We start from the raw sequence: 22,165 nt of genomic DNA on the forward strand, positions 1-22,165 counted from the left end.
GAGGTCTAGTAAATCCTTCTGAAATCTTGCTACTTCAAATTACTGTTTTCTGGATTGGTGGTGGTGGAGAAAGACATAAGGAAAACTAAAAAAACACATGGAAAGCTGCCAGGCTCTACGTCCCTACATGTCCAACCAGATGCTCGGGAGAAAAACATGGAAAACTTATTGTCACTATGTGGCAAGTCTAAATGTCTTTTACAAACAGAGACATGATACAAACCAATGTTAGTTTATTAGAATAATTTTTAACTTATGCAAACAATGCGCCTTTTTGACTATTTTACTCAGTGTTGGTATCCTCTTCACCTTAATAGTCAAAGAATCACAGAATCTTTTAGCTTGGAAAAGACCTCTGAGGTCACTGAATCCAACCTATGACCAAACACCACTATGTCAACTAGACCATGGTACTGTCACATCCAGTCTTTCTTTAAACAGTGCCTGGGATGGTGACTCTATCCCCTCCCATTCAATGCTTAACAACCCTTTCTATGAAAAAGTTCCTCCTGATGTTCAGCCTGAACCTCCCCTGGCACAGCTTAAGGCTGTGTGCTCTCATCCTGACATTTGTTACCTGGGAGAACAGGCCAACTCCCCACCTTGCTCCTTTTCAGGTAATTGCAGAGAGTGATAAGGCTCCACCAGAGTCTCCTTTGCTCCAGGCTAAACAGCCCCAGTTCCCTCAGCCACTCCTCACCAGAACTTGTGCTCCAGACCCTTCACCGGCTTTGTTGCCTTTCTCTGGAAATGCTCCAGAATCAAAATGTCCCTCCTGATCTGAGGGGCCGAGAACTGAACACAGGACTCAAGGCGTGGCCTCACCAGTGCTGGGTACATGGGAACAATCACTGCCCTGCTCCTGCTGGCCACACTATTGCTGATACAGGATGCCACTGGCCTCCTTGGCCACCTGGGCACACGCTGGCTCATGGTCAGATGCAGTTGCCCAGCACCTCCAGGTCATTTTCCACCAGGCTGCTTTCTGGACGCTCTGCCCAGCCTGTACAGGCAGTAGTAGCGTACAGTGTACAGTAGTAGTGTATATGCCAGCAGCCTATTCTCAGCAACAGCAGCACCAACTGCCCCTGCTGATGAGCAGACATTGTGAGGACATCATCTCCAAGCCTCTCTTGTGGCCCTAAGGAAGAACCAGCATGTGGAGAACAGCAGTGTCATGGCTCCTGTTTAGCTGGTTATCCCAGTCACTCTTTCCCAAGAGGTATTTCATATCATCATCTTTGTCAGCATCTTCTGAGGCAAAACCCTCTTTTAAACCAACGACTGCACAATGATGGTTAAATTCCCTGTCATGTAGGGTGGAGAAAACAGAGCCAAAAAAGGACTATTTGAAGTTACATATCTGTGTAACTTCTCACTGTGGCAAAGCCAGAGGGTTCATCACCTGCAGGACCAAGGTAAACAAACAAGAAAATCTCTATAAATTCTTATTTTTGAACAAGTCTGATGTTATTAATATTTATGTGGGGGAAGATCCAAGGATGTGGCAGAATCCCAATATAAACCAGGTTTGCTCATATAATCTCTCAATAAGCCTTCAAACTAGTCTTATGACGAGCATATTGTTTGAAAAACAGATAGGGGATTTACAGAAAGGCATTCCTTCACATATTTTCCTATGAGGATTCCACATTAGTAATGCTAAAAAATAGTCTATTGTCTGGAATAGTAGACATTAGACTTGGTGCTATTTGAGGTTCTTACACACAGAACTAGTGATCCAAAACATCACCTCGTGCAGAATGCAAATATGCATACATATGCACAAAAGCAAATGCAAGGGTGCACACTCCCCAAGTGCTGCCTACTCTAATGCCATTCCAGCCTCAGTGGAAAGCCACTGCTAAATTGTGTGTGCTTAGTTGCACCAGAGCATACACAATTCTTAAATACAAACAATTATTATCAGCATTGTACTGAGTGTGATTTGCCTTTGTTTTGTCTTTCTACCTCAATTTCTTTTCAAACCATCAGCCACTTTAATGTTGGAAGTCTCCATACCACTGAAGCTAACTATTTACCATTATGTTAACGGTAATCCAAAGTTAACACATATGTGTGTGCAAGTTTATAGGTATTTATCTTTTTCTTCTAAGCCAATTACTTTTATTAAGAGGCAATTACTTTAAGAGACTATAGTCCAGTTACAATCAATCAACTTTGCTAATCTCCAAAAATATCCAAGGTAACAGTAGTCAATTTATAGGCAGTCCTTTCTCCATGAGGGCAAAATAAAAAGGTTCTTAAAATTTTCCATCCAAGTCTCATTACAGTCCAGCTAGGGAGTGGCAATAGGATGAAAGCCAAGGAATTTCCAGAAATCTTGAAGTGCTACTAAGTCACTACTGACGCAGAGCCCTGACTATTTGCTTGAGGAAAGATGCAGGGCCATTCTGCCCCTAATAAGCAGATATTATCAATGCATCCCAAAAAAAGTAAAAAATTCTTGCCTGCTTATAGTGGGGAAAGAAAAAGGATACTTACTTCCCCATTTAGGAAAAAACACAAGCTTTTAGCACTCTTTGACCCCAGTCTCTGGAAAAGACTATTTTAGTTACCACCTTTTCTAAGTCCCTTCCTCAATTCATTCTTTATTCAGATTATATTTGGTTGACAGTTTAAAAGATTAATGCATCTATTGATGTGAAAATATCCTAAAAAATATTAGTAGGTGTATAAAATCCAGAGACCAGTCCTCTGGCAGAATGTCTCCCAAAACAGGTTTAATGGGATATATGGGGGTGAAGCCCTAATGAATCCTGAACTTCATTAGCCACCACAGAAGAGCTAATGATTTACATGCAGGAAGGTAAGAATGGACATTGTAGATTTCCTTGGGGTGATTTCCTGGATTTCAGAGTGGCAAGCTCACATGCTTCAACATAGTTATGAGAATTTGCATTTGGTTGCAAAGGCATAATTTATTGCACTACTCTGTCTCCTTCAAAACCCTCAGAAAAAGAATTGGTATGAATCCTGAAATTATCCCTTAGCTTGTTCTCTTGATCTCCTTGGACTTCTACTGCTACTTTCTGGATTTTAAGACAACACTATTAAAAAGAAAAAAACCCCAAACAAATCAATCTACAACTCAGGTGAAGAACACAGGTAGATATTCTGGGTATGTCTTTGTGGCTTTTTCTGCTGTAAGACAACAAAACAAAAAAGCATATATATAGTAAATAATAATACAGGACAGGCCTTCACACTGGAAATAATGCAACAGCTCTTCCTGTGGATGTGAAAAATCCATTGTTTACATGCCATGTTCTGAAAAATAATGTTAAAATGGCTAGGCTTGTGGCTGGCTGAATAAAAATAAATGCTGTGAACATGCCATTGTCTCCTTAGTCTAGGTTCCAAGCAGTCAGGGGTGCTACTCCATAAAATTCTTGTGGTAAGAGATTATTTAATCTGACAAAGAAGTGGCTGACAAACCTGGCTTCAGATGTAAATCTCAAACTGCCTACAGTACACTAAATTGCAAAAACTAATTGAAAAGACTTTTAAAAGGGGATAGGCTTGGAAACCTTCCTGTCTGCCTCTTTATACCTCTGTGCATGCAGAATCAAAACAAAATCTAAACATTATACTCTATATATGTATAATTGAAGTGTGCATATATATGTTGATATATATCCTATATTCCACTCTTCCGAAGTGCTTATCCTTTTTACAAAATACCTTGCTTGTGAGACACAATGCAAACCTACCCCTATTGAGACCATATACCAACTAATTACTCATCAACAATATCACCAATATCACCTTTCCCTCTTTTCTTGCATTTTCCATATATTTAGTGGATTCTCATTTGAACTGGTGAATTAAAGTTCCTCACTTTTTTTATCCCTCCTCCAGTCTTCTTTTCTAAGGGGGTTTTCCACTTGGGATACTGTAGTTCTTTTCCAACAAATCTAGCTGCCTCATTCCAAATCTAGGAAAAAGCAGATGTCAGGACATTATTTCTTGAATGTGAAGGATTGTTTAAGTGCTCTCTCCCCTTTGAATGGGAGTTGAAAACCTGACCCATTTAGACAGGCAGAGTTACAATCACACACAAATTAAAAGCAAAGATACTTTGTTTTTTCAATTATTTGAATGCTAAGGACCAATCCATAATCCCTAAAATATTGTAATAAATGTCATTGGAGATAAAATTATCTGGATCTAAAAGCATGAAAGAGGGCAGTCAGACATTTCATTGTCAACGTGGAAAATAATAAAGTTGAATAAACTAGTTTCATAGCTGTCTTCCAAGCCCTTGGCTCAGAAGCAAGGTTGGAAACAGATTTCTGCCTCTTGCTGCCGGTAGAGATAATTGCTACAGCAGGCTCTGCTTGCTTCAAGCATTTTTATTTTCTTTTTGGTGGAATTAACTTGGTATTCCTTTTTTGAGGAAATTTCAACACAGAAATTTCAACTAGGCACATTGACAATTACTCCCATCCTCTGTTAGAGACCAACTAAATACCAGAGGATAGAAATTACATACTTGCTGAAGGAAACACTGCAAACAAGCACTTCACCTGGCTACTCTAGTGATATTTGCTCCTTCTTGATACAACACCCTTGCTGTGATTACTTGGAATTGACAGCTTTCTCTTAATTTGTTAGAAGCTCCCCAGAACACAGGTAGGACATTCCACAATAACTGTAGCATGATTCAAATCAGTTTTGTAGTTCTATTAGCTATGCATGGTGCATTGTGTGAGTGTGCTTCAGGGTTAATCATCATTATCATGACAGAAATACACAGACAATAAATAATGCAAAGTATGTTTTCTAGAATTAATATAGAGAAGACCTTCCACGTTAACCTTCCAACAAGAATTCCTATTTCTGGGGAACAATCATTAAAGATCATGTGCTCAACCAGATTCCTCAGCCATCATATATCACCTTGCATTAATCTCTAAGCAAGCTGCCTTTACAGCATTGCAGTTAACAGAGGTGACGTAGATACCTGCCCAGGGGGACTGCACCATCACCCAGGTAGCCTTCACCATGGTACCTTCTAGGCATGAAGTTCCTGGTACCAACAGGCCAAACTTGTTCAGCAAGAACCTCTGTAATTGTTGTTGGCTGCATGTGCTGACAGGGTTGCTGCTGCTGCTCATCTCTGGCTCTGTTGATTCTTCTTTCTGTGCCAAAGCCAGGGTTGCTGCCTCTGGATCCCAAGAGGTGGAGAGGCCAAAGTGTAACAATATGTCTTAGGGTTCTTCCTTCCTGGGCAGGGATTGTGGAAGACTACACCACTACAAGTCCTACAGAACAATGTTTCCTTAGATGTAGTTATGCCTGACCTTGGATAAGGTGTAAAATTTCTCAACACAGCTGTACCAAGAGCCAAGGTTTGTTTTAATCAAGCAGTAACTACCCAGCAGATGCAACAACACAGAGCACCTTGGCATAGAACTTCTGTCCTTGTCACATCTTTGTCTTGAACATCTCTGTTGCAATCCTGAGGGCACTCATCTCCCTAGTGTGATATTGCCAGGGGTAAAGGAAGAAGGTGGGATTTTTTTCCACTTCTCTTCCCTAGGCAGAGCTATGTTTTCCTCAGCCATAGGCCACAGGCTATCTGTGAAGTTCTCACAGAACTTCAGGCTGTTAGCCTGGAGGCTTTGAAAGGCAGAGAAAATATCATCAAGCTGGAGACACCTAAGACGAGAGAGCAAGTGTGTATTGAATGCAGTGAGTGGACAGCTTGTAGTGCTGCCCTACCTATTGAGGCATTGATAACACATTTTAAAGTGTCACCTGAAAGACAGTAATCCTGCATTTTCCTAGAATATCTGGTAACTGTGGATCCAAAATAATTTCTCTTGATTGTCACAGCAAAGAAAAAGTCAGTGAGAGAAGTCAAGTTATTTTGTTGAAATGCTTATTTTACACAGCCTATGGCTTTGAACAGCTGCTTAGCAAACTATGCAGTCCACATTGGTGTCTTTGGAAGACCAACTGTCCTGAGGAAAGTTACCAGAGAAGAGGTACCTGCTTGGCTCCTTCCTGAAATGAAACCAGACCACCATGAACCCAGGGTCCAAGCAGGTGCACATAGCTTCTGGGTATGAATTCCAAGTTCATAAAATAATAATGGAGCTTCTATCTCAGCTGCTGGTTTTTTGTTTGCCTTCCTTCTCAATCTTGTTCAAAGGATTTAATCAAGTTAATTTTTCTTGACACTATGTTCTCCATGTTTTGAAGCATTAGGGGACAGCATGATTTCTGCTACCACAGGAATATGATCCCACATGGAAAAGAAATACAGCAAGCAATAAAATACCATGGACTGCTTTTGATTCACCATAAACATTATTATTAGGCTAATGCAGCCATCCTAGTCAAATTTGGGACAGTCATTTTTGGGGAGAGACTATTTAAAATTTTAGGCAATGGCCATGAAACCAAAAATTCTTTTGTGGGAGCTGCCTGATATATTGTCCAGCAGTCAGACATTATGCTGTCACAAATGAAATGCTCTTCCTTTTCAAGTTTTATCTTCTTGTTTGGCTGTCACAAGGATCCTTCCATGAGTTTTCTTGCCGAGAGCAGAAGAAAAGACTCTTTTTTGGCATCAGGAAAGTAATCAGTCAAGATCATTGTTATGCTGGAAATAAGCCACCTTTTATCTTAAGAAATTTATATCTCAGCTGAAGATCCAAACACTCACTCCAAGCAACCTCCTGAACACAGGGGAGGGATGTGTGCTGTTTGACCTCCAGGATACAACTCCACATCTCTCATGCCATCATAGGAGATAAACACCACAGGACAGGCTGTTATCCTCCAGGTACATGATGTAATTTACCAGTGATCACAATATTTAATGTGGTAGCAGCACATTTATATTTCTGGGACTGCTTAGTCTTGAGAAAAGGTTGAGCCCCCCAATGTGTATAAGTACCTAAAAGGAAAGTGTGAAACGCAAACTCAGATTCTTAGTGGTATCCTCTGAAAGGACATGAAATAAAGTACATTCAATTTACACATAATTTTCATTTATCTGTTTTTAAACAGAGCGTGAACAAACACTAGAACAGGTTACCCAGAGAGGTTGTAGAGTTTCCAACCTTAGAGATATACAAAACTTAATTGAGCACAGGTCCTTTCCACTGATTCTGTAGGAAAATTCCTCAGAGATGTATTTATCTGGCACAGATTTTCAGGTAAAATTGTCCTAGGGCTTTGACAAACATGAACCTGCTGAGAATCCCTAAATCCTACTGCCAGACTTACTGCTTCTAATTTTCCTCAACAGAAGGTGTTCACAAAGACACTAAAAATGAAAAGCTACTTGCTCTCACTAGAGCTGGAGTTTGATACTCATAGTGTGCATATGCAGAGCTCACTTTTCCCCTTAGCTCCAGGAGGGAAAAGTATGTTCTGTTAGTATAAAAAGGTAAGGAGGCTGAAGACACAGATACACCACATAGTAATTAGTGGTAGAATTTGTGAATCCAATGTGTGTATGGATTGCACATTGAGACAACCTCTTTTTCACTTGGTTAACTTCTGTTTCCTGAGGTGTACTGTAAAATGAGTAAAAATTTTGAGGAAGAGAAGCTGAAGATCTGAAAGGAGATTGAAACAAATCTCTTCTTCATCACTCTGAATCTAGCTCTCATCAATCCATCATAAAGGTAAGGTGATTTTTAACATGCTTGTTTTACTCAGTGTTTCTTGCTCATCAGTAGTAAAGTAGCTCTATGTCAACCTTTCTCTGCTAATAAATCTTACTATGTGTATAGGCAAGGGAAATTAAGGTGGTTTCTAGGCCATCATTGAAACAAAAAAAGACTTCCCATTAAAAAGTCCCCCTTTTCTCCATACTGTTCCAATTGCTATACCAATTGCTAGCAGACAACTGTGAGATGAAGTGGATTTAGCATGTACAGAAGTGATGTACACATAAGCTTCCTTTTTCTTGTTTTAGATTACAAGAAGTCAAGGTAGCTTTCTAACATCCATTGTCAAAAAGGGCAATGCCTCCACAGCATATGCTCAAAATAAATGAACAGTCCTAAGAGTAAACAGAAAGTAAACCAAGTCTCTGTAGACACAAGGCAACCTATCACCCAACTCAGAGAAGCAAAACATTATGCTGTTACTGAAAGGATGGCTGTAATGATACCATTCAGCTCTGTCAACATCATTCCTTTCTGAAACAATCCCAAGAGAAACCCCTATTATACAACACAACACCCTTGCTTTTAGTAGTTCATTGTCTCTTTTGATGAGACATTGAATAGCCCACCTAGACTGGCAGTCTCATGCTTTATAAATGCAAATTTATTCTTCTTAGGAGATGACAATTTAAAATAGTTCTTAAAATACTGTACTTAAAAGATACAAAGACTTCTGTTACAAAGTTGCAGTCATAGTATTAGCTTTTAAAATAAATTAGGCACAAAGTAGATTAGCAGCACAAATGCTTAATTTACATATCCTTCCCTATCCCTGTCTCAACATCCATTGTCATCTGGAAGTTGAGAGATCACACCTCCAAAAATTAATAAATGTAGTTGTTTTTTTTCACCAACACTGTGTATATTTTTTATCTCCCAAAACTTTCATTTGTAAGAGTTAGAATCTGTTGTTTAAGGAAATTCTTGAATTCCTCAGCTTACCAGGAATGGTAACGGCACCAGCAGTACAGATCATCCTCGTGGATCACAGAATGGCAGCAAGAAGTCAGATCCACTAAAGGCTTTTCAGGATACCTGCTAAATACATGTGGTTTCTTGGTCTTTTCTTGCCCCCAAAGTTGCCAGTTATTGGTTTGTGATGCAGGATCCATTTTAAGGCATTATAAGCCAAAGCAACTAAGTTCAATTAATGTATTTTCATAATCAGGTGAAAAGAAAACAATTCAAAAACAATAGCTCAGATGAAAGCTGTTGATTAAGAGCCAGTTAAAAAGCAACTCTTAAAAATCTTGTTACTATTGCAAAATGAGGCACCCAAAGTTCACAGCTGCTAGTGAAGTGAACTTTACCCACCACCACCTTTAACTAACTTCAACACCGACTTTAGAGCTGCTTGTCTCTGAATTTTGTAATTTTTCACTCCTTCTTTGGTCGACCTTTGAAGGTATTCATTAAATCACTGAGTCCAAAGTAGTCTAAAAAGAGAATTGTTGCTTTCACTGGCAGGAAGCTGTAAGGTAGGGACATGGAAGAAGAAGACAAAAAGAAACAAAGTGATATCAGAAGAGTTGTGCAGTTTTATCACAGAATTAGTTTAACCTGGCTAATACTGGCAAAGGCAGTATACTCTTTGGAATATAGACCCACTGGTCCTCTCAAAATATCCTTTACACTCATTTGGCAGCCTGGGTTATAGACAGATCAGTATTCCAACCTGGCTTGCAACAGAGTCAAAAGTGCCCAAATGCTAGAGCAAGACACCAGGTGGATTTACAGTTGAACTTAGTGATCTTAGAGGTCTTTTCCAACCAATAATTCTCTGACATGCAGTAATGGAGAAGCAGGTGATCTCTACAGCCCCCAGTAAAACTGCACCCCAGTGGAGTCAGCAAGGCACAGTTAGATAGTTCTGCCATTGTTCTGTGGCCCAAGGGTAGACTAAACCCACAGAAACAAATAAACAAACAAACAAAACCCTTCCAAAAATGTGCATAACTTAATGAAAATTCAAACTAGCAAGTAGAAGCTTCTTTTATTCTTTAAGCATCCCCAAACAGAAAAGAGAGAGGGGAAAAGAAACATAACTTACCTTCTTAAAAAATAGAAAATATAAACAATGCGTGGTATAAACAGGACTTCTTGGTTCTGCCGAACAGCCCTGATTATCCTCTCAGCCACATACTCTGGCTCCAGAACAGGAAGCAGACGTGGCCACCTAAAAAAGAGAATATTTATTGCTATCATACAAATTGCTTTGGATGCACATTTTCTTCAAAAAAGTCTCAATTTTACAGTTATCCAACTAAAAAAAGAAATAAATACCACAAGTCCTATGAACAAGAGAATCTTCATTATGTTAAAGTGAGTGGACATGATTATTCCCCCCTGTATAACCTCTATAAGACAAAACTAGAGACCTCATACTAAGACACACCAGACTTTTATTTGGCTCCCAAACTTTGTCATTATACGTGCATACTGAGCAAAGCTATACCATCAATTTCAGGACGAGAATGAGGGTTTAGAAACCAGAGAGGACAAATGGAGCATCTGGCTTCTGCAAAGGAAAGGACACCAATTATGTTTCACTTTTCACCTTAAATGAATACTAAAGTACCTAGGCCTTTTGAGTTGCCCAGTCACGGGACAACACCCATCTGAACCCTTAAAAATAATACAAGCAGAAAAAAGCCTGGCTCATGATTTTCATAAAGGAAATAGGGATTTATAACATGCTAAAAATGCAACTTTCATAAAAACATCACAAGAGTTTACTTACTTGGATTTAACACCATCAAACATTCCCGTGTTTATCACGTAAGGACACACAATTGTGGTTTTAACACCAGTCTTTCCCAGATTTCTCATCTCTATATCAATTGACTCTGCAAAACCTATTGCTGCAAATTTACTTGCACAGTAATCTGTAAAATAAAACATTAATTGCAGTTAATATTTAAATTTAAAAATTAAACTTTACTGTCAAATACTAAACCACTTCACATCAGAATAGGAATGGTTTTCAGGATTAGGTTAAAATTTGCTTTTGATCTGATTCATTCCTCTTCTTTCCTCTCCTAAATCAACCTTTGTTCTAGACTGGCAGACAGAGAGTTTCTCATGACATGTCTGCTACCATTTTTTCACTCTCTAACGAACAATGGTAAATGAAATTGTTTTTCATACCATTTTTTCTTTAAATCCATGCATTCTTATGGCATACTTATTATGCCTCAAACTCACCTTTTCAAGACTCCCTAATGTGGTTTCGACTTGAAACTCTCTGGGAGCTAGATTTCTTTTACTGCTATGTCACCTTATTTCATGTTCTGCCCTCTTTGTATACATATTGCAGAAATGCCTTCTGAGGTCCCTCTATATCTAAAGTGGCCTCTCCCCTATCAGAAACCTGCAAGTAAATTTTAATAACATTGAGATTCTCAGCTTCCAAAGCTCTATATGGCTTCTAGATCCTTCTGCCTTGGCAGAAAAAACTGTTTCACAGCACTGCTGAGCTTCTGGAAAACACTTTGTAAAGAAATGATCTGTTTAAAGTCAGCTGTTTTGAAAGTCCGACTACTGGCTTTAACTATATGGAAAGATCCAAAAATTCAAAATAAGTTAGTTTTTTTTCCCCCCCCATAGATATTGACTGCACAGTTTAAAATCAAATTAATTACTTAAATTAATATTAGCTTTAATCCTCTTTAATACACTACCTGCAACCTGACTGGTTCCACACAGGCCTGCACCGCTTGCTATGCTAACCAAGTGTCCGTGGTTAGCAGCAATCATTGCTGGGAGGAAGGCTTTGTAAGTCTGCAAAGTAAATCAGAGCTGCAATGTAACATTTTACTAAGTAAGCTACACACCATAATATTTTGAAGGTGTTTGATGGTTTTGGAGAAATTCTCCCAACAGTTTAAATAAGCTTTCCCCTTCCATTATGGAAAGATGTGTGTGTGTATGTATGTGGAGCTTGAACCACATGTTGTTTGAACTCTAACCTTCAACTATTTAAATGGCGAGTTCCTACCCTACCTGTACTACCCAAGGCAGATGGTAACTTGATGAAACCTAAATATATGGCTTAATCTAGTCATGAAGTTTCTTTCAAATGAGAATTAAGTGCTCACTGCAGATTTTGTGAAATGGCAAAGATTTCCTTCCATTAAATTCATTAAATCTTTATGATTAAATTTATTTCTAAATAAACTGACACATGATTGAATATTTTCTATACAATTCTTTATGATAGAAACACCATATAGGTGACCGGCCTTCACTGAAAGGAAGAAAAAGCACACCAGGTTACTCATTCTGGACAAAAGCTTCACTTATTATCAAGAGGATTATCAGAACATGTCGTGTTACTGGAATTATCACAGCCACAGAACAACTAGAACATTAACAGAACAGAAGAACTGAAGTAGAATTGAACATTTCTCGGGGCAGTAACTATTAACATGGGCCTGCTTCATGTCAGTTAATAATGAGACACTAATTTCTGACTAGCCTCAGAATTTAGCAGATGGTGGACTTCAGTTCTTAAGAGAATTTCTAAATGTGAAGTGCTTCCACCTGCCTACACTAGAGATTCCCAAAGAATCCATTCTTCCATGCTTTTAAAAAAAATTTTACCCACTCCAGAGCAAATAAATAATTTCTTGTATCATTTCTGACTGAACTTCCAAAGAGGTCTATATGTTTTCCTCAATTCTAAAAGGCAAAATACATTGAAAACATGTTAAAAGTATGTCTTAGTATATATATATGCAAAATACAGATTTTACCCAGAAGTGTGCTATTGTGTTCACTTCCATGGTTTTTTCTACAAGTGAATCTGGAGAATCAAGAAATCTCTTCCCAACTACAATACCAGCATTGTTGATCAAGATGCTGACATCACCAACTTCTTTTTTAACCTAAAACAAAAAGCATCAAGAGAGCATGCAATAAATCCAAACATTCTTTCCAAGTATTATTTATGAAAACGCAACAGAAATATTACACACTTAAATAAGTTGAACTTGTTATGGATCCAAACACCTCAGGTTCTTGAAGTCTCGCCTGATTCCTTTTTAAATGTGAGCTCTCAAATAGATTTTCTTCAGATTTGTGGAGCTCAACAGCTCCACACAAGCTTTGCTTTCAGCACCTCTGTTTCCGAGGATAAATGTTCCAGATAAGTCTTTAATGGAGAAAGCTTAACTAATACAACAAGTATTTTTCTACAGCAAACACATCTTAAAACTAAAGAGTAATTCTGGACTAGAATCTGGTACACTCTACCCCAGAAATTAAGTTGGCTAAAAAATAATACGTATACATTAAACTCAGTAAGAGGAGGTACAGTTTTCATTTTAGCTCCAGACTGAGAGCCTTCATGAACAGACCCATTTGAGAGAACAATGTAGGCTAGCTGATTGCAAGATATTATGGCAGCTCTCCAAAGGAGAATGAAAATATTTAATATAGAATCTGAGATACAAGTCATTGACCTGAGCTACCTGCGAAAAATGAAATGGGTAACACAGTGAAGAATTAAAGAATAATTTATCACCTATCCTTTATTCTAGCTTAACTTCCTCGTATTCCTGAAAATTGCTCTAATCTTGTCTATTTTTTTTAACTAAGCTTTAGGAGTTGGGTACTTCTGGAACAGAGACATTTGAAATAAATTTTAAGCTATAGGTTTCAATAGCCAAAAGGCTGTCCTTTATCTGTTGGTACAGGAAAGAAACAATGACCTGATAACCAAAAGGCTCTTCATGTTTCTTCCTACTGAAGTAACTTTTTCATGCTGTCTCTGTGTGGCTGATGAAACACATATTAAAGATCCACATTTCATTTTGGCTATAAAATTGTTTCATCGGGAGCAAAATTTTCAAACATATCCTGCCCGACCAGCATAAATTTAGTTTGCAAGACCATAGTCTTGCAAAACTCCAAGCCTGCATAAAGCTGAATCACCAGAAGAGGAAAAAGGACCTGGAACCATGCTGTCATATCTCCCAAAGATATGATTACTAAGAACCAAAGTTTACTACGCTGCATGAATTAAGCAGTGGCACCAAGCACCACCTATACTAGTGTTTTTGTAACTGATAAGCTTGGATGATTCTACATCATCAGCAGGACATGACATTTCTGAAATAATGGTAGTAAGGTGTTTTCTTCTATGCAGATTAGCATGAGGATTATTAGTGAATCTGACACTTGCTGAACTGCTGACAAAAGGTTTTAAGTGAGGGACCACACACTGGACCCTACTGCAACTTCTTTGTTCCTGCAAGCTCTGTTTGCATCATCCTGAACCCATGTCACACAGATCTACACCGAGTTCTCTTTTTCAAATTTCACCAGCATGGCTCAGCCACTGCTTTTCTCCATGGGCCCAGAGTGCTAGCCCTCAATTCAAGTTCTCAAACCCAAAGGTTAATTTTCATCTGCTCCATTCCAGTATCCTTCACACTACTATATTCTTCCTCCAGCTCTCCCAGTTCAGCAGAAAGCACAGCTACAGGACTATGGAGAGACATGCAACTTCTTTGCAAGGACAGCAGATGTCCAGCTCACCTGGTGTAACAGCTGCAAGGGGGACCAAAGCTGAACAGCATTACTGGCATACAAAACCAATAGCACCAGCCTCTAGCAAGCTGCAATTCATACACAAGCTTCATGTATCAGAAAGCCTATCACAGTCATTTTTGCACAGACAGAAAAAGACAGAAAATTGGAGCTTCTTAAAGACCACCAAAACATTATTTCAACCAAAAGATGTTCCTGAGGACAGCTGAACTTTTTGTTAAAAAAAAATCATACCCAAGCAAGACTCACAGTGGAAATCTCTTAGTTCAACAGCTAAGTTTAGCAAATTTTAAGTGAATGAGAACAGGTTCTTAGACTTGAAACTGTTTAACAATTTTAGCTTTTGGCAATACTGCTACTCTGCCCAAATTATTTAACCACATGCTATGTTTACAAAGCTCTTCAGAAATGAAAGAAATAAATAAAATATATAAGACATCAAGATACATTTATTAATTCAGATAGAGTAAGTCTGCCAAAATCTCTTCACAGCAATAGAATTATTTGAAAATTGTTTAAGCAGTTAATCCTTTTTACAATGTATGGTCTTTTGGTAAAAGGCTGCCAGAACTTGAAATACTGCTTTAGCTTCAATAAATTGATTTTCCGCACTTCACAATTAAGTGCCTGCTCAGTCATTGAATGAATAAATAAGAAGCTACTCGGTTAAAATGAGCTACTGAAAAAAAGAGCCAGCTCTTTTTTATTTTTTAAGGAGTAGAGATACACAAGTCAACTCTAAAAACAAGAATTCTTGAAATAGATAGGAAGCAATACATTCAGAATAAATTAACTTTAATCTCTTGCTTTGAATCCACTAGAAAACTTACTCATGCATCTTACACCCATGCTTGCACTCATCTTGGAATAATGCCAAAGCCACAAATATACTTTACCTGGTCAGCTACTCTGTAGATATCCTGTCTTTTGCTACAGTCACAGACATAAGAGTGTACTCTTGCTGCTCCTTTTTCCTTGGCCAGTCTTACTGTGCAGTTGAGCCCCTCTTGATTAATATCCCAGAGGACCAGCGTGGCTCCAAGGCTGGCAAACTTCACCGCTAAGAGTCTTCCAATGCCACTTCCCGCTCCTGTTATTAATATGATTTCACCACTAACATTCTTCTTCCGTCCAGGAACAACCAAGAGTACCAGTGACTCCAGTAAGTAGTAAACAAGAAGTACGATCACTTTTAATGTTTCCAGGAAGAAGTTCATCTTCAGGCTATTTCTTCAGATATCTGATTAAAAAAACCCAAAACATTTATCAGATAGGGTAAACCATAGAGAAAACACAAACATCAATATTGCAAAAACATTTTCAGATCCATTGTAAATACTCTCTACCCTGCTTTCGAGTACTGTTTCAAAGAAATATATAGGCATACACCTGGATATCTAATCCATTTGTCCTGTTTCTGTCTCCAGGTTGCTTCCACTTTCCTCTAGGATGCAGTATACAATTCATTTACCATTCAGCAGCAATAGGAAACACCTGCCCTCATCTACTTTAGAAATTCCCCATCCCTCATACCATAGGTTTCATTTTCTGCTCTGACAGAATGTGGACAAAAACCTAAAATAAATAAATACATACTACTACTGCATCTCAAACAGAAATGCATGACACTTACAAATCAAAATTTATGGTTTGATCAAAGAACTTCAGTGCTCACACACTAGTACTATTGGTCAGGAAAAATTCTCCTTTTAGGACCATAATGTTTTTTGCTTTGTAGGCACTCTCTGTCACCATGAAATCATATGCAGAACAAGTCACAGTCCCAATATGCTGAAAAAACATGAGTATAAGGAGCTTCAGAAGACAAAATGCTTGTAAATCTCCAAAGCACATTAGGTAAATACTTGTGTGTTACTACTGACTTTTCAACTACCTGTAGTACCATTATTGAGGAGAGCCTGCTTCTGCAGTTGAACACAGCTCTTAGAGAATGCACTGCAAAGCTGCTGAGTTTCTTCTCTTCACCTCCCTGCATTAAGCAAATGTCATAGGCTTGAATTATACCATCTCAGGTACATGTTTAAGCTCACAATCTGTACACATCCCAGTAAAGCCAACACCAAGCAGGCCTTAAATCCTTGGAGGAATATTATTTCATTTTCCAACATACAAAAGCTGTGCAAGAAATTAATCCTTGCTTAAAACAGGTTTTAATCTTTGACTAACAACATTATGAAACAATAACATCTTCTTTCTCAACTAAACGTAGAGCATGCTGGCACCTACACTTCAACCTTTAGCACTTTCAGACATTTAGCAACTTTTAGACATACCCAGCCTGATTACATCTCTTAGTTAACTTTGCTATCCATGTGTATAGGTAGGTAATCATGTTTGACAAGTGCCAGAAGATAAGTAACTTAGGTTTCTGATACTCTGAGCAAAATTCATGAAACTGAGATTGTGAACATACACATGTTACTACCAATCTCAGGTTTTCTACATGGGGAAACTAGGCCAGTCTTAAAAAGAAACAGGCCTCTGCTAGAGCAGAGCTAGTTATTTCAGGAAATTTTCTGGCAGAAACATTGGAACATCTTAAAACTGTTCTGATAACAGAAAAAACATTTGCCACAGACATAGTGGGTAGGAAAACAAGTTCTTTCTGGCAAAGGCATGGGGTGAATGCTTTCTATTGAGTACTTTCTATTCTTCATTCTCATTAAAATGTGACAAAACGTGCGCAGAAGCAGTAACTCCAGTAAGAAGTGAAACGAATACCAAAACAGCACTGAAACATTTTTCTAGAGCCAATATGAGCATCTCCTGTAATAGGCTCTCTTATCTATACAGATATTACAGTTCTAAGCAAAAATATAGTTATAAAGGAAAAACGTTATTAAATTTCATGCACATAAAAAAGTGCAAGTTTTTGGAAGCGCAAGTTCTTTATTGAGTCTAAAACAGAAGAAACAAGTCTTTAAAATAAATTCAGCTTCTGAATTTAACTTGATTGCACTAATTTAATGCACTTAACATAAGACCCTGCATTTGCATGAAAGGAGACTGGTATCTCTGGCATAGATAAAGATGCTAAAGTTAATCCCTATGGAAAACCAAGTGAGGCAATTGCCTTCAGAGGCAATACACAATTTGAACTCAGTTGAAAATTTATGACAGTAATTCTTTAAGCAAGAATTAAGCTTATATAGGTCAGAGGCACATTAGATCTTTCAGAAAAGTATACCTTTCACTTAATGAAACAGAGTTGTGTATGCATGCAGACCACAGGAGACTTCCTATTAGAAGACCAACTCATCATCCTTCAACAAGATGCTTAATTTCCATGGACACATCTCTCCCCTAACTCAAATTTGACTGGGCCTCCAATCTCATTCAATGCATCAGTATTGCTAATTAAACCAGCTACTGTAACCAAGCATATCCATACAGACAATTAAATTTGCCACTCACCTGGCCGATTTTGGTTTGTCAACTAAAGTGAGCAGGGATGTATTTACAAGTTAATTTACCAAGGGGGCCTTTGGCACACATAAAATCTCAAATCACTTCTGATGTTTTGTATTGTTTTTTTAGTATGCCTATGTCCACAGAGACATAAGTGTGGGGGGCTTTTATGCAGTAGAGAAATATCAGATGTTCTACAACATTTTATTGTGGTTGCAGGCCCCCAGCCGGCTAATAATTAGCATTGATTCCATGATACTCAGAAGGCTAGTCAATCTCTTTATTATATATATAATTATTAAGAAACCCATTGCTTTTATAGACAGTTACGATACACCTGGACCTAATTGGTCAACCAATCCAAACACCATCACCATTGGCTAATTAAGAAACTACCCTTTGTTAAACAAATCTCCACAACACATTCCACATGTTCACAACAACAGGTGCAGCAAGTGAAAGTAAGAATTGTTTCTCATTCTTTTCTCTGATCTTCTCACAGACTTTCCCCCAGGACAATGCCTGGGAAAGTTGTTTCTTTCTGTGGCCAGAGAGCTGCTGCCACATTTTATCAGACAGATTTCGAGTGTAGATAATTTGGCCAGCAAAGGCTTGTTGGTATATGCTAACACTCACCACCGACAGGCTCTTGCAGACCTGAGAGGGTCTTAAAGACCATCACTGCTCACGAATCACAGGGCCAGGGTTGGGGCTGGCAGCTGAACACACAGCACCCTTGCTAGTCGAAGATCTAAAGGTTGATCACGCAATCACCTGAGCGGCGTTTGGCAAGGATACATTTTTCTCACTGTACCGGGAGAGTTGCGATCCCACAAAAGTACAACAGTCCTGTCGCTAAGGCTGCCCAAGCGCAACAGTAAATTCCTCAGCCCCCGGGCGATGCTGGATAACCTTACTCTGGCTTGGCACAGCGCGCTTACCAACCCAACCAGCACCATAAGAAAGCCCACAAGCAGCAGCGCCCAGCTCACCGCCCTCCTCAGGCCGCCTCCCCAGGACACACCACTGCCCCGCAGCGCCCGGCTGCCCACGGCCCTCAATCCTCCCACCGAGTGACCGCACACCACACCCTACCCTACCCTACCTTACCTTGTCTTGTGTTGTGTTGTGTTGTCTTGTCCTGTCCTGTCCGGCCCACAACCCCCCAGCACCGGGGGTACCTTCACCTGCCGGCCTGAAGGACAGGCAAGAAATCGCCCCCTCCCACCGCGGCCCAGAGGCTCTGCGGGCAGGCGCGGCGGTGCGAAGGGAGTAAGGAGCACAGCGGGGCGGAGCCAGGCAGCCCTGCTTTCACAGGCAGCCCTGCCTTTATCAGGTAGCCCGCCCCGGCGCGGGGCTGAGCGGACGCCCGGGGCTGAGCCCGTGCCCGCTACGCAGAACGCTGGGCTGGGGGTGTGGTGCTGTCCGCGCCCCGCCCAGGGCTGCCGGCCTCCGGGGTGGGATTCAGCCGGGCAGGGAGCGGGCCCGGCTCGGAGCTGTGGGGTCGTCCCCAGGAAGGAGAGCTGCGGCCCTGGGCGGCCGTGAGGACGCTTATTCCCCGTGGGCTCTTCCCTGAGACCAGAGGTCAAAAGCTCAAAGGACGGAGTAGTTTGTTGGGTGGAGGCCCTCGGCACAACGCCCTAACTCCCACGCTCTTTCCGTGGGTTTGTTGTTGTTGTTTGTTGGGGTTGTGTTTTTGTTTTTTGTTTGTTTTAAAAAAGTATTTATACACATGAGGTGGTTTGTGCTGAGACCTGCACCTAGAGGCGTGGTTGATGTAAAGAGGTCACCTAGCCTGTGTGAAGCCATGCTGCACGGAAGCGGCTTCACCGGGTGAGTAGGACCCTTTCAGGGTGGTGTCCTTTTGAGGGAATGAATGACACTTCAGTTTAAAAAATGAGTTCTGGCTCTACCCAGACTAGAGTATTTGGTTTGCTAATTCAGTGAAATGCTCTTCGTTTATTGCTATATATTCACATAAGTCCCTTAGGGCAGCATTGTTTTGGAGGGTTTTTTTAACCATATGCTTATCCTTAGGCAGCAGAACTCTGAACTGTAAGTTGCTGACCATTCACAACTTCAAGGAAAGTTTGTATGATAAGAGAATGCTTAGTTCCACCAGAAAAAATATGACTGAAGGCATTTGCTTGGCAAATCATTATCATGATCATTCATATGCCTACTTTCCAGTATTATTGTATTAAAGCAGTATATTTAGGAGGGTAATGATAGTCAAACAGTGACACTGGCTGCTGCTTTGTTTTTAGAAAAAGTTCTTTTTAAAGTGGCTCACTTAAAACAACAAAGTGTAAAAAAACCACCCCAGTTATTTAATTTTGAAGAGGTTTAAATATGAGCTTTGCATTAATACTTGGAAGTTAATAGTATTTAACATTGAGAATAACCTTATGATCGGAGTTGGAGGCTAGAAGATGGAAGACACATCCCCTTTCCCCACCTGGTATGAAGATTTTGGGCATGTAAGAAACTTGCTGAATAAAACTTGCTGAAACAAAATTCACCGGACAGCTTCACTTTACTAGCCTACCTTATGAAAGACTAAAACTAGTTTGTAGAGAAACTATTTTTAAGACTGTCAGATTTCATCTTTCAGAGTCTCGTGTCTGAGAATACACAAATGGAATCACTACTCTTGATTCTAGTCTAGAAATGGAACTATGCTAATTTGTATCAGATGAGGATGTCTCCCTCTTGCCACATGTTACTTTTGGACTGATTTTTGAGTGCTGTCAGAATTCCAGGAGTGTAGAATTGGGACTGGTGTTGTTTGTTTGTTTTGTGTAACGTCCCACTGGATGTCTTCAAAGGAACCCAAGGTCATTCAAGTCATAAGAACATGTTTGAGGAGCTTTGTAAGTGCTGTCACTTCTGCTTCTCTGTAGTACTTACGCTGTGTAAGTGTACTGCTAGTCTGTAGCATTTTTTTACTGAGGGCTGTATTGTATTTTGGCCTACCTTTACTTCAAGAAAGCACTTGGCATCTGTTGTTGGGTAGATATTGGCACCTCTGCTGGAACAGTGTACCCAGTACCACTCTAGAGTGCTGTTTATGCTTCATGTGAATCTGTGGTAGATGTTTTATTACATTCACCTGACTTCACCACTTCATCTTGATTATAGATGTGTCAGAAGAAGCATGGATAAAGCAAATAGAGAGTTAAGGTTGGTCTAAGCTGGATAAATGCACTTGCATGGTGCTTTGAACAGTCATCCTCACTTTAGAGTACAAAAGAAGAATATCCTGTAATGCTGTTGGAGCCATATTCTCTTAAAAGCTCTCATATTATTTCTTTTTTTTCCCATCAGAACACTCAAAATGCAATAAATATTTTGATATTAAAGCATCAGTTATCCCCCATGTACCCCAGCTGTTGAAGTGGAGTAGTGTAATATGCTTGTAAACAGTCTGATCTTTCTGCTTTCTTTCAATGCTTACTGTAGAATTCTAAAATTACCTCATTGCACTGTTCAACATCTTCACAAGGGGAAGTGGAGGGGCAGAGGGGCAGGTACTGATCTCTTCACTCTCATCAGGATTCAAGGAAACAGCATGAATCTGAGTCAGGAGAGTTTTAGGTTGGATCTCAGGAAAAGATTTTTCACCCAGGTGGTGACTGAACACTGAACAGGCTCCCCGGGGAAGTGTTCACAGCACAAAGCTCAAGAAGCTTGGTGCAATCAAGTTTGGACAATGTTCTCAGGCACATGGTGTGATTCTTGGGGTGTCCTGTGCAGGGCTAAGAGTTGGACTTAATGATCCTAATGGGTCCCTCCCAACTCAGTGTGTTCTATAATTCTATGGTTAAGTTTTTATTGGCAGTATGAGCTGCTTTAGCAACTCTAGGTATGTCACTGCAATTGCAGCCTACACAAACTTATCCTCAGTCACACATTCCAACTTCTAGGAGGGGAGTGGTTTTCATAAAAACCCTAGTGCCTTGCTCATAGTAGTCATATGCGTCCTGTGTTGCCTCTGAAGGAAACAGGGCAAACACCACTTAGCCAGAGTTCCTCAAAATTGACTTTTCCTTTTTTATTCCTGCAGAAGACAAACAGCTGGGGCAAAGGAGATTCCAGTCAAGAGGAAGGATTATAATCCTGAACACAGAAGACTAAGTGACCTTCTGAATTTTCATTTACTATGTGCATTTCCTTTGAGTAATTTTTACTGTCTAATGGAGATTTATGGAATTCTAGTTCCATGTATTAGCAGATTTAAAAATAGAGGAATTGTAAAAGTGACAAACTGTTACCCACTGGTGCCCTATTCATTTCATCTGGGAAAAGTGCCAAGTCCTGTTTTGTGAGGGTGAGGGGCTGAGATGTGCTGCATTAACATCTGTTCAAAGTATTTACAAACTACACAGCAAATACACCAGCAGCTTTGGTGTTCCTAAAACATCAGGAGAGGGACAAATTCTCATTGGAATATGCCAGCACTAAGTATCACC

General features: G+C 39.7%; 1 protein-coding gene and 2 long non-coding RNA genes across 8 annotated transcripts in view; 1 reads left to right on the plus strand and 2 right to left on the minus strand.

Annotated features, from left to right (window-relative positions):
* Positions 1-216: 216 nt before the first annotated feature.
* LOC139586411 (uncharacterized) overlaps positions 217-22,165 on the minus strand; it is a 447,190-nt gene continuing 425,241 nt past the window's right edge. The window contains exon 2 of the long non-coding RNA XR_011677765.1: positions 217-6,018. This is a non-coding gene — a long non-coding RNA (uncharacterized lncRNA). The remainder of the gene's footprint in view (positions 6,019-22,165) is intronic.
* Positions 8,296-19,063, minus strand: LOC139586368 (epidermal retinol dehydrogenase 2-like). 5 transcript variants are annotated; one of them, XM_071419713.1, is made up of 7 exons: positions 18,804-19,063; positions 15,161-15,494; positions 12,467-12,598; positions 11,393-11,492; positions 10,453-10,597; positions 9,763-9,888; positions 8,296-9,183 (listed from the first exon to the last, which is right to left on the minus strand). In XM_071419713.1, exons 2-7 carry the CDS (start codon positions 15,479-15,481, stop codon positions 9,090-9,092), a joined length of 918 nt encoding a protein of 305 aa, XP_071275814.1. In that variant the 5' UTR covers positions 15,482-15,494; positions 18,804-19,063; the 3' UTR covers positions 8,296-9,089. The 5 variants fall into 5 exon arrangements, with proteins under 5 accessions (XP_071275814.1, XP_071275781.1, XP_071275790.1 ...); XM_071419680.1 differs by having other exon boundaries at positions 15,161-15,504; positions 18,804-18,941; XM_071419689.1 differs by having other exon boundaries at positions 15,161-15,504; positions 18,799-18,939.
* Positions 19,027-21,960, plus strand: LOC139586406 (uncharacterized). 2 transcript variants are annotated; one of them, XR_011677763.1, is made up of 2 exons: positions 19,027-19,526; positions 21,760-21,960. It is a non-coding gene; the product is annotated as an uncharacterized lncRNA (long non-coding RNA). The 2 variants fall into 2 exon arrangements; XR_011677764.1 differs by having other exon boundaries at positions 19,071-19,277.

Source organism: Agelaius tricolor, unplaced genomic scaffold, assembly GCF_023055355.1.
Source record: "Agelaius tricolor isolate 1412-34295 unplaced genomic scaffold, bAgeTri1.0.p SCAF_2, whole genome shotgun sequence".
Classification (NCBI taxonomy): domain Eukaryota; kingdom Metazoa; phylum Chordata; class Aves; order Passeriformes; family Icteridae; genus Agelaius; species Agelaius tricolor.

Excerpts from the sequence above, each read along its gene's own strand:
- LOC139586368 (XM_071419713.1), bottom strand. The coding sequence starts at position 15,481 with ATGAACTTCTTCCTGGAAACATTAAAAGTGATCGTACTTCTTGTTTAC. Across the intron at positions 12,599-15,160 it reads TCTACAGAGTAGCTGACCAG|GTTAAAAAAGAAGTTGGTGA; the intron begins GTAAAGTATATT and ends TTTTTGTTTTAG. Across the intron at positions 9,184-9,762 it reads ATTTTCTATTTTTTAAGAAG|CTTCCTGCCAGTGAAAGCAA; the intron begins GTAAGTTATGTT and ends CCTACCTTACAG.